Consider the following 12768-nt stretch of genomic DNA (forward strand, 5'->3'; position numbering starts at 1 on the left):
GCTCTCAGATCTGGAAGAGGAGGGATCTAAAATCTGAACTCCTGGATCTGACGGACGCCACTTACCGCGGTGGATATTCCTTTTACCAAAGATGTTCAGATTTCCAGACATGTCCCACAGATTTAACTTTCTGTCACACCTTAGACGTATCTACCATATTTCGGACGCGCAGTAATTTGAAAGTTAAGTTTTGTTTCGTTCCCGGTGGGGCAGAAGGAGCTCGCTGTCCGTTTTGGAGTAAAGTGAACATCCATGCTCGGCTCGGCGAGGACAAGATCCACGGGGATGTGAGCTTGTTCAGCTAAAGAACGACTGGAAGACGTGAAAGCCGGGCTACCTAAAGCCCATGCGTATGTGTGTGTGTGGATTTTAGCCGAAGTTATGAAAATGACCGGAGCCATGGAAACTTCTTTCAAACTGGCTTTGAAGAAACCGCCTTCGCTGCGGACGGCAGAGGTAAACAAAACTATCGTTTCTTTAATTAGCTTCGCCTTGCTAATGTTAGCTAAAATCAAAGTGTTTCTCCACCTCGCCGTAGGGAAGACTACACTCATATGTCAGTGGAGGTCTATTGAAATCAGTTCACAACAAGTTACAAGTGATAAATTGTTTAATTGGGACTTTTCCATACGGGCTCATGCTAATTAGCACGCACTGTACATGACTTAATCGACAGTCGGCAAATCTAGTGAAGCTAGTTAGCTAGCTAGAGGTTCTCGGATCCAGGACCGACAGGCCACTCCAACTTTATGCTTTGCTGCTGAAGTTGGCCGACTGAGTGACGGAAATATCACGTAGAAAAGCCGAAAGTCGACTCGGACAAAATGTATCAGAGGCGTTCGTGTGGTCCCCAAAATGGGGTGCAGGGACCGCATTGAGTCCTTGGGAGGGTGTCAGGCGTCCCACTTTCTTCAGGGTAGTTTTAGTATCTAAAGTCGAAGGAGAAACGTCTGCGTTAAAGGGGTTCAAACTAAGAAACGGATGGGTTTTTTTTGTCCTTGACGTCGTTACGTTTGGGGAAACACACCTGAAGCATCCTTGGCCATACAGTTTTGAAAAGAGTAGCAGTACAAACACTACATCACAGCTTCCCATCAGAGGGCTTATGTCTAAGCCCAGGAGATAGTTTGTGTAAACTTTAGCTTGAATGAGGCCAGTTAAATTTAATCACTGCTGCTTTCTCATCCCTCCTCCTCCTCCTCCTCCTCCTCCTCTGCCTCCTCCCTACATGAAGCTGTGGAAACACAGCTGGCTTGTCATTTCTTCAGTGAGCTTTCTGCCCCAAAAATAGCTCACGCTTTCCTACTGCCTTCCATGTTCAGCTGCTGGTAATAGTTTTGAATCCCAAGCACTTTTCAAAGCGGTATCAGAGTACAACAAAATGTTTAAAAATCCAGCTTGCCCTCAGCTTTGCATGACGCTTTTGAAAAGGTCCCTTTTTACGGCTCTGATCCTCTGTTTGTTTGTGGGTGCATGGTAGGTAGAAAGCCTCTTTCACACCTTCATAGAGGGCTTTTGTGCACACTTGAACAAACCATAGCAGGCGTGTTTAGTCCACAAATATATGACACAGCAGTGAAGTGGATCTGTGATCTGGTAATCAAACACAGCACTTTGATAAAGTAACCAAATTTAGCCTTATCCTCCCCAAATGCAACGGAGGAATCTTGTTACCTTTTTTTGCAGGGTTTCTTAATGTTTTTCCCTATTCAAAAACCAGCATTAATATTGCTGAGGAGAAGACAAGTGAGGTTAAACTCTAATTCGTAATGTTTAGGGTAGGATAAAATGCTTCTTTTCATGATACGAATACTTCACAAGTACTGCCATCCAGACCAGTTGCTGTATTTGTAAAAACATTACACATGTGCTACAAATGAAGTAAATGCGTGTATTAAAGGCAGGAAGGAAGTCGACCTGACCGTGAAGCTGCTGAGTTAATGACTCTTTGTTTTCAGTCAAAGTAGCATCGGTACAATAAAGCCTCGTTGTGATCTGCAGCTGTCTCAACCTGTCGATGAAGATGAATTTAACAGGCTATAAAGAGTGATGATGCGGCTCTTACCACGTACAGGATAGCCAGCCATCATACATTAAGACAAAATTATTCCACTTCTCCCCACTCGTAAATCACACCCTCCGACGACCACACCAGACAGTTGCTCGTTGGATCAAAAGTGTGAGATGAACACAGACAATATGCAAATTCACAAATTCTCTCAAAACCTTCAAAAAATGGTGAGATACTTTTAGGAACCTTGGGAACTTGGCAAATATGAGAATTTTACAAGTTCTCCTTGAAGTTATTTTGTATTTATATCCCCCATTAATCTTCCAAAACCCAGATGTGAGCTCTTAGCTCACTCCTCTTGTGTTTTATTTGCATGTTTACATTGGTTGCATTGTATTTTACCAGACCACTGCGGTTTTTAACGAGTCTGGACTGGTTCACCGGCACAGAAGTGTGGCTTCCAGATACGGATTTGAGTATTGTCTACTTGGCTCAGACCTGTAAGGGATTAATCGGTGATGAGGGTTTGCTTCTCAAACTGACGTCTAACGACCTGTCCCAGATTTTAAGGATCTTGCTATGAAACTGCTGATGTGGTATAGCATTTTTTTTTCTTTTAAATGAAAGTTGGAAAGAATCTTGAAGGATTAAAGCTCATACTGTACTCCAGATGGAAATGAAATTGCTCTTAAGTATGTTAAATGTTGCAGCATGTAAGTGTGAGCACACCTACAGTTACATGAGGTTTTTGTCTTTAACGCTGGCCACTGAGGATCATTCAGCAGCCTGCACACATTGTGGCGTGATCAGAGTCGATGGGGAAGTGATGCTTGGGTCTGATGAGTGATGAATCATGAAGCAGGTGGTCCAGGTACACGGGTAAAGAAAACGTGCCCTAAACATAGCAGTGTGCCTTAAAATTTGGAGAGAATTCATCCCGATTTTTGTGGTTGCACAAGTTTTGTTCTGAGTAAACATGTCAAATGTTAGTCTGTTTGAGAATATTGTAAGCCTTGGAGGTAAGACAGCAAGCTATGGCATGTGGACAAGCAGAGTGTAAGAATATTTCTCAAGTGGTCAAATTTAATGATCAGTATGGAGGAACGAGCTCTCAGTTGTTTTTCAACCAAAAAGCCTCACTTTTGCAGGCTCCAGTTCATGTCTTGTGAGGATTTGTTGCTGTTCTTCATCACATTTGATATTCGTAAACTGAATCGTTTGTAGTCTTTAAGCTTTTAATTGCTGATCAGCTAATACAGGGAATTTGAATAAGTCATCTGGCATACAAGGGACATAAAATGATTTTCTGATGTTTTATAGATAATAGGATTCAATTATTAGTGATAATACTCCAGGAAGTCAAACACAGTTGCAGTTTTTGGGGCAGTTTAATTGTGTTGTCTACAATCGTCCTTCACTATAAAGTGTTTTTGGTTGAGACTGTCCCCTAAACTTCTTACATGTGAGGGTTTTTAGATGTGCTGTAGGTACATCCGTCTCCGGTGCGGATGCTTGGCTCGGTGAGTAATCGCTCCCACCGCAGGTTTTTGTGCCTCGTCAACCTTTTCCAGCGTCTTGGGTTTTCCGTCCGGCTCTTCCCTCCCTGCCTACCTTTCTCAGTGCCATGCAGACAGACAACAAATCATGCCGGGTGATTTATGGTGGTTTCGGCTGCACCCAGTACAGTTCGGACGTTTATGGGAATTCCAACCATCACATAAGCCACAGGCTCCCCAGGGAGGGTGAAAGTGGAGGAGAGAGAGAAAAAAAAAACTTGGGCTAAAGTGGCGACGTCTTGCTTTTTAAGCAAGCATTGGAGCCACTATGAGCAGAACAGAGGAGGAGATGCAGACGGGTGTGTGGTCCAGTGTATTCAAAGAAACATGTTTCAAAGGAGCCTGTGTCTCTCAGCCAAAGATGGTGGTTTGCTAAGTGCTGCTAAAAAATTAAATGATAGTCCTGGTGTCTTCTTGTTTTCTTTTTTGTGTGTGTGCCAGTTGCCCGGGAAGCCCATCCTCTTTAAGCACATCAACTCAGCCTTATTTTCATATTTTAGGCGTTTTTCTGAGCAGAATTTCAGAAACTCAACACCGCTTCTGTGTTCCTCTTTTCAAAAACGAAAAGAGAAGAGGCCGGAGAGTAAAATACGAACTCAGAGGTTAGAATGTGAAATTTGAAGCCTTTTTGGTTTTGAGGTGTTTCGCTCTCACTCTCTTGTCGACTGCTTCGGGAGGTGTCAGAGACTGTGGGAAACAATAAGTGGACATGTTTGGTGTTTTCGCAGGCTTCGCAGTGTGTATGTTTGTGGCTGTATATGTGCGTGTGTTTATGTACATGCTGCGCATACATGAAGTAGCTTAATGAGTGTGTGTGTGTGTGTGTGTGTGTGTGTGTGTGTGTGTGTGTGTGCACATGTATGTTTCATGAAATGTCTGTGTGTGTTTTTAGACGTCTATTTAAAATCCTGCCGTGCATCAAAACATATCTTCAGCACTTCAGCTCAGACTGCTTGTCTCCTCTTTCCTTTCCTGTTCTTGTCCGCATTACTTCAGCTGTCTCTAATGTTGCTTCGGGCACCTAAGTGTTGTTGGTGCAGGATACCTCAAATACACTCCCACTGCATTTACTTCCTCTGATATACACAAAAGTAGGCTCTGGCTACTCCAGACACAGGTGGAAATGAAGACACAGAGTACTGCCTGAGATTACTGATCATAAAACAAGTACTTTATACCACGCTGTCTGATTGGTTACAGATACATTCAAGCGAATATCCATAAAACGCCGCTCGCTGTGTAGGTGCTGGCTGTGCCAACTATGTAATAAACAAGGATGTCATGTTTACAATGTTTAGTTCAGTTCAAACCATGTTGTTCTTGAAATGAAATTTAATATAGTGAAATTGGATTTATATTTATTGTGCCATGGCTGGAGGACAAAACCTGTCACAGCAAAGCCGATTCAAACCCGCTGAGTGGAAACTTTCCAGAGTGTCTTGTGCTGAAATCATGAAGGGGGGGAAAAAACCTGGCCAATTGTGATGTTTAAGAATTCCACAACCACTTTTCAAACAAAGTACAAAGTAATAATGACTTCATATAGGGCAAGGCAGTGTGATATTCATTAAGTGTACATTAACGCATCAAAACATTGTGTCTTAGTTCTTCTGCAGTTACTTCTGTGACTCTTGAGAATGCCGCTTAAAGGCAAAACTCCCAGTCTGAGAGTGAATTGCAAATTTAAGTCAGTGTTTTCCAAACACTGAGAAGAAACATCTTTACCTGCAGAAGAATGTCTGCCATATAAACAGACATCATTAAATACTGTGTATGGATACTCAGGCAAATTTTGTCAAAATGTGCATTTTACCGTGTTGCCCCTGGCATTATTTACTTTAAGTTTAATTCCTATAATGGCCCCATGTCATACAGGTTTTTTTCTTTTGCAGTACATAGGCATTAATAACTGTAAAAATGTAAAATGTATGTAAAACATAAATATTTGAACCGTATCACAGTTGTGAGCCGCAGATGGAATAATTTATCAGACTAGCAAAAAATAAAAGAGTTAGGCTTAGGGAGAAAATAATTTATAGTGCACTACTTAAGCATTGATGTCCCTGCGTCTCTGGAGTCTCAGTGTTTGCACAGATCACAGATTATCTATGTTCTGTTATGACACTAATAAATATTAAGAAAAAGGAAGCCATAACCACAGTAAAGACCCATGCCGTCCTGAGCTTAACGCTGGACTAAGAAGCTAGTTTGTTAATGTTTTAATACCCAACTTTGAAAGCTCTGTTTTAAACTGTGAGCCAACATGCATGTTCACACACAGCCAAGGTGAAAACCAGTTAGACGCCAGCGTCATCTTGACTGAGGCCCGAGGGCTCATCTTTGAAGTTTGGTGTAGATTCAACCTCGCTGTGTCTTATTTATGGAAAAGTGATTATTAAGAGTTATTGATCAGTTGCTTGTCAGTTTTCATCAAAAACTGTAAAAAGTGAACAGCATTTGGTTGCAATCACTATAGTCTGTATATGTATATTTATTTTTACAACACGGCAGTTAAAATCTCTTTTGCTTTTATTATTATTTTCAGTTAGACTCATGACATTGTGACGCATGTGTGCGTCGCTCATGTTTACCTTGGCGGTGATTAGACCAAGGATAACTGTACCAGGATTAAAAGTATATTTAGTGTTTGTTGCGACTTGTTTAAGAGTTGTGTCTTGCTCGGGCTTTGCTGCTTTGCTTGGATTTCACCCTGAGGACAAGTTTGTTAAGGTTTTATGAGCAAGAAGTGGTGTTTTAGAAAAGAAATTAACCCTCCACACCTGAAGTGGAAAGTAGTTTTTTTAAAAAGAACAGCATGTGAGACATTGCTGGCTCATGTAGTGGTGAAAAACACAGCTTTGAAAAAAAAAAGAATTGTGTAAGATGTGTCTAGCTGGGTTTTGGTCAGAATTTGAGCTTCACTCTAAAGAATTTCTCAGCCTTTGCCTGGTGTCTTGTTGATGGACTTGTGGGTTAGGCAGCTGTTGATATGAAACTGACATGGTGACACTTCCTGTCACAGTGGCATACTTTTAGCCGCATTACTCATACTGACGATTGACTGGCTAGACTAACATACAATCAGGGCAGTGACAGAAAATGAAAGGAATGGGTTGAGAGTGGTGTAAGAGAAGTGACACGAGACAGAACCAAGATGCTCTCAGAGTCAAGAAAGATCGAGTTAGGTATAGGAGAATATCGTCTGAGGTGGGGCAGAGAGGAAGCGAGATGAGGGAATGTGAGAGCTAAAGGTACTACTAGGTAATCAAAACTGATGGCGCAGAGATAGGTGGGGTAGAATATATTGATGTTAAAAGTGAGAGTCAGCAGACAGCGTGAGCGATAGAGCTACAAATAATCAAAAGCTGAGATGAGAGCAGCAGAGATAGCTGGACACAGACAAAACTTCAAATGGAACTTGAGAGCTGGCAGAAGAAATAGAAAATGGGAGTGAGAGGTTGTGCTTATTTTATGAGGTGAAAGAGTGAATTTGAGATAAAAAGAAAGAAAGAAATGTCAGTAGTTCTTTTAATCTGAAGCCATGGCCTATTTTTCAAAAGCAGTATGCACCTTAATGGCAGAACCATAGACACATATGAGGATGAGCCAGCATCAGATGAGGTTTGCTTGTGGGTGTAGATGCTTGCACATAAACTGTGTAAGAGCAACCTGATTGGAAAGTCTCACAATGATTGACATAGACCGGGTGCACAAATTTGTGCAGGACTATTGCTGTAGGTAAAAGAAAATGATGCAGGAAGTCCACTTGTAGCATGACATCCGTGAGTTTTACAGCTTATCAGACATCGATACACAGTGCACTATTTAAAGCCACCATGGCTTAAAATTAATCTTAACCCATGCGCAATGAAGAACGTTTTAAAAAAGAAAATTTCAAATTTGTTTGCAGCAGAACCGGGGATATCATCTTTGTTTCCTCCCATGTATTCTTGATTATCTACGTTTTTACATTCTTCAGCCTTGTCAAAACTTCATTATCCAAAGTGCATCTTTGCCACAAACACTTTGGACATTTGGGTGTGTTACGCTAATCGCTGCTAACTTTGCCTCGAGCAGAAATGAGGAACAGGTCGAAAAGTCACTTCTTTTTAACTCCAACACACCCAGATAAATCCTAGTCTTCAGACCCGACTGGCGCTGACTCTGCTTTAATCAGTTAAGGCAGATTTTCAGACCGTGTGCAGCGGTTTCTCTGCAGCCACAGCTTTTTCACAGAAATACTCTCCAAGACCTGTAAGCTCAGACTTTAAAGAATAAAATGATTGAGTTCCCTTTTAAAGCTGTGATAAAGAGCATGGTGACAGTCATATTACATTTTATGTTTTCACAAAAAGTTGTCTACTGGAAGAATGTGCATGTACCTGATTTCACTGTGTTGCCAGATGAACTTGCATCACGCTGCCAAGTCATCTGAGGGATCTGATGTCGGTTTGACAGTGAGGCGTTCAAGTTCTGTGTGTGGTGCTCTGGATTTGACGTGAACCTGCTTCAAAGCCCCCGAAAATCAGATTCGACCCTGACCAAACAACCCAGCAGCTGTCATCAAATTCAAATGATAAATCCTGTTTGGTGCACTAAAGTGCGTGACATCACTTTTCTCAGAAAAAAATAAATAAATGCAAAAATAACCAAAACCTTAGCAGGCAATTCTGTTTGTGTCAATGCTGATTAAGAAAATGTTTGTCAGGACTTACAAGTTGCATGAAAGTCCACGTCGAAGATGATAAATCTGAGTTTCTGCAACATAATAGCTGCCATTTTTATCACCTCAGACTTCTAGCATGCGTACGTGTATCTGCGGCCACGTTTGCTGCCTGTGTCGTCATGTTTCATGTCTATAAACATCTTCAAACTCATTTTTTCTCCCAGTTAAGTTTTAGTAAATCCGGCATGACGTAAATCCAGCACAACCTCACACACACACCTACAGCACAGACACCCACACACATGCACATGCCAGTAACAACATCAACAAACCTGAATGTGCCAACAAACTGCAGGGTTGAGAGGGAGCGAGCCCAAAATTAAAAGGATACAGAAGAGTCAGTGTGTGAAACAGACAAGAGAGGGGAAGCCAGTGACTGTGTGAGTGAGTGTGTGTGTTTAAATGGGTGAATAAACACAGCCTTCCCCTGACCCGGAGCACTGAAAGCTCTCCTTGTGGAGCCAATAGAGGCCTCTCTTAACTAGCCAAAGGGTCTGTGGACTGGAGGGCAGACAGACGCTAACAAACTGTAGTGACTCAAGCTTTGTGAGCAAGTTCTTGGTCATTTCTGCTCTGCGGTTTGTGGCCGTTGGTCTGTGATCTGTGACACCAGTCCCCCTCTATATATGTACTTCAGCTGCTGAGCGAAGCCTGAGAAACGGCACCACAGCGACTTTCCGCTATTTTAAAGTCACATTATAGCCGATTATAGTGTATTAAAAAAAACAAAAAACAAACAGGATGTTTTTATGTGGTGACCTCACCTGTTAAATAATGCATTGCACACTCATTTGCAAATGATCTTTTAAGTTGATTTTAATGCACTGTTTGGCAGGACTGACCGGCAGTATATGGGATACCTAAGAGATAATATTGCCTGCGCTAATTTATGTTTGGTAAATTGGTAACCCTTGACTTTAAGAAAACATGTTTCAGATGTTTCAGAAACAAATGCAGGATGGAAAAGCTGCAGGAAAGCCTCTGTAGATTTCACTCTGTTTTGTGTAAAACCACTTGAATTAGTTTAAATGGTCAGGCTGTAGCAGAAATGTATCAGCTTTTCTTGTGTGAGAAGTGGCTGCTTTTGGGTGTTTAATTGTTGTTTAGACTGTGGAGTAATAATCGTTAGTGGCAGCACTAACGATTATTACTAACAGTCCAAAACCCAAGGACTCTTCAATTACTGCCATAACTGCCAAAAAAGAAAAGCAGCAAACCCCCACATTGAAGAAACTGGAACCAGCAAATGTTTGTTAAATGTTAAATCTATTATCAAAGCAGTTGGCAACAAATTTTCTTTGAATCAATTAATCGACTTGTCGCAGCAGCTGTAGTGTTCCAATGTAAGGTCAGGTGTGTTTAGTTAGCTAATCCTTGTAAGAAGATCGTTCAGCTGAAGCCTGTATTTACTGCCATAATGATGCTGTAATCCGCACTGTTTACACTGCTTATTTAATTACGAGCTTGTCAGTAAAACAGAACCACTTGTAATGCCAAGTGGTTTTTTAAAATCTGTTTTGAAGTCCCTCATTCGCACGGCAAACCCACACCAAAAGCCGAGCTTTGTCCCGGTGGGTATTGTTTGAATGTAAACACGTCAGCTTTTCCTGTGGATGCGGCCAGCTTCACTGCACAGCAGCTCAGGGTTCCCAGTGTGTGGGTGTGTGCGTGTGTTTGTGTTTGTGTGTGTGTGATGTGGGAAAGTGTCGCTACATTCCACGCATGACAGCAGACGTGAACAGGCAGATATTGTCAGCTCTGACCTGTTTGCAGGGAATGCAGGACTGAGGCTACAGGTGGACTCACCTTGCATAGTTTAGTCAACCACTGACAAGGTTATCTTGGCATTTTAAACAAGTGTTGATCATTTGCTTTCCTCACAAGGCCAGCTGAGGTGTTGTGCAAATTGTTTGAGTATCACTTAATGGCGACATTATTGTGCCCTCCGTACTCAATATTTTTTAAATCCTTGGATTAAAAATTGCAGCATGGGGTCTTACATTCAGAAGTATAAAATTAAGTGGGTTTTCTGTGAAACTTAAGATTGTGGGATGTTGGACATTTCTCAAAACCATACAGCTTTGAAAATCAAGCTTGTCTGTATTAGTTTAAAACTGTTTCCATTAATTCAGTCTGAAGAGTCCACAGATGTCCTTTTTTATTCACTGTGAGACGCACTCTTAAAATCTTTACACTTTTCTCCCATCTTAGACAGCTTAGTTTCTGACGATGTACAAAATCACAAACAACCAGCAGTAAATGATTTGATTGATTATGAAGAATTTAGCATGTGATATCAAGAATTCTTCATCAAATTATTGGCTCTTTTACTATTTGGGATTTTTTTTCTTGCATAATAACTCTGTGCCTCAGTGTAAAGCAGGTTTGTGACCTTGTTAAACTGGTCTGAAATGTGTGTCAGAAAACAAAAGCGGCAGATACTTCAAGCAGGCCTAACACAAGTCTGTGAGCAGCACAGTATTGAACAGCACAGGGAAAACCAGTGGACAGCCAACATAATAACCACCAAATATGTCCACATATTACGCCAGATTTTTGTCATAATTAGGGCTGCAATTAACAGTTACAACTGCAGATAATTTGAATGAATGAGTTTTGTCAGAAATGTAAGTAATAAGAAAAAAGCTCATCAACTGGGATGTTAAAAGAAGTTAAGAGTTGAGCCCTACTTTAAATCTGTATGGTTAAACCTTGTCCACATATTGTATATCAAATAATAAATCACAGAGCAATAAAAGTGAGCACTTATCTAATCAAAATAAAATTACACTCTTAACGTGTTTGTGTTGCCTTGTGGCCAGTGCAGGCCCCATTCAGTAGTGTAACTGAGGCAAATGATAGGAATAATCTTTTACAATTTATGCCTCTTTGTCCTGTTTCAATCAGCCACCATTGAGGTCTAAATGACAAAATGAATGCGTTCTTGGCCCAGCTATTTCTACAAACCACCAAACAACAGATTACAGAACTGCAGAGAAGCTGCTTCAATGTGTTACTCATGCGACCTCTTTGCCCTTCAGGATTTTGAATACTTTTGCTTGTTGTCACAGCAGTAAAACATGTTCCTTATGTGAGGAGGCAGGCAATATGTAGTTTTCAACCTCCCTGCCCTATAAATCCCTAAGAGACGGGGCTGCAGTCGACAGCAGCAGCATTCCTGATGGTAGCCAGGCAGTGCTGATACACGAGGGAGCACATCATGGAAAAAGAACTGTGGTGTGCTTTCTTATTTTAAAGTTGTACCTGCCTCTTTGTTCTGCCCATGGAGAGAAGAATGTCAGGAATGGGGCAAGGTTTAGTGCACGGATTCTCTCCAGAGATCTGAACTATTGACAGTGAGTTATGCAGTCTGTTGAGATGAGTCAGAACTTTGATGGACTAAAAAATTAAAAATGCCTCTGTGTGATTGTCTGCGTGGCCATTGTGCGTCATCGTCACTGCATGTGTGACCGGTCTGTGAGCTGTTTGTGTCACATGCAGCAGTGGTACACATAAGGAGAAGATATCGCTCTGTAAGATTTTCTCCATTTACAATCATGTGTGTGGAGTCTTCACTTGCTCGTGTTTTACTTTACAGACTGCTACTAGCCATAAAGAGCACCTGCTGTTTATCCTCTTTATGTGCATGTTCTGTGTTTTGTGTGCCCATCTGTTTCATGCCACTGCTTGGATTTTGGCTGACAATGCCAGCCAGATATCATTAACAGATCATTGTCTTGATGAAACTCCTGACTTGACCAGTCAAAATGCTTTTACTTAGTATGAGTCCTCTTGTTTTTAAAGTTTGAGGGAGCTCTGCCTTTCACATGTTTTTCATGGACTTTGTAGTTCTTGGCAGGGTCCACAGGTAGAAGGTTATACAAAGAGGCACACCTGCTACACATCTTTCAAGACTTTGTATATGTTCTTTAACTATTCCAGCCTCAGACTGCAGAAATGCAGTCTCACCAAGGGATTCCAGCTCAGTTACTGTTATTCTTGTATGTGGCCGCACATCATGAACGGCCATGTCCTGTTTCTGACTTGATCCATAGTATCAACATTTGAAGGTGGGCAGCTTTGTTGGAACCCACATTTCTTGTTTCTGCAACCTGAAAAAGCTTTGTGAGCAAGTGAAGTCCTGAAGATCCTGAAGATCACCTCAACTCTTCCTCGTTCTGCTTCGCTCTTCATTTTGCCCACAAGCATAACACATTTGCATATAAATCACCAATGAGGGCTTGTCTCTGCGATTACTTTCCCCACTTTGGCAAGTTTTTACTCATGGCCTGCAGTTTATTTTTATTCCAATACTTATATCTGGTTCAAGCAGACAAAGGAAGTATTTCCTGAGTTTATGAATCCATCAAGTCACTCATGGATCACAAAAGTATAACTTCCTCCCCGGATGTAACTGAGATTTTGAAAGTCTGCATGTTCTGTCTCATCACATCCATTTGAAATTGACTGGCTGC

General features: G+C 41.4%; 1 protein-coding gene across 2 annotated transcripts in view; it reads left to right on the plus strand.

Annotated features, from left to right (window-relative positions):
• Positions 1 to 12768, plus strand: part of rapgef6 (Rap guanine nucleotide exchange factor (GEF) 6) — a 131769-nt gene continuing 119001 nt past the window's right edge. For both annotated transcript variants that reach the window (XM_046409892.1, XM_046409893.1), the window contains exon 1: positions 1 to 456. In XM_046409892.1, the coding sequence (XP_046265848.1) occupies positions 382 to 456 (75 nt within the window). In that variant the 5' untranslated portion in view covers positions 1 to 381. The remainder of the gene's footprint in view (positions 457 to 12768) is intronic.

This window comes from Scatophagus argus, chromosome 14 (assembly GCF_020382885.2).
Source record: "Scatophagus argus isolate fScaArg1 chromosome 14, fScaArg1.pri, whole genome shotgun sequence".
Taxonomy (NCBI): domain Eukaryota; kingdom Metazoa; phylum Chordata; class Actinopteri; family Scatophagidae; genus Scatophagus; species Scatophagus argus.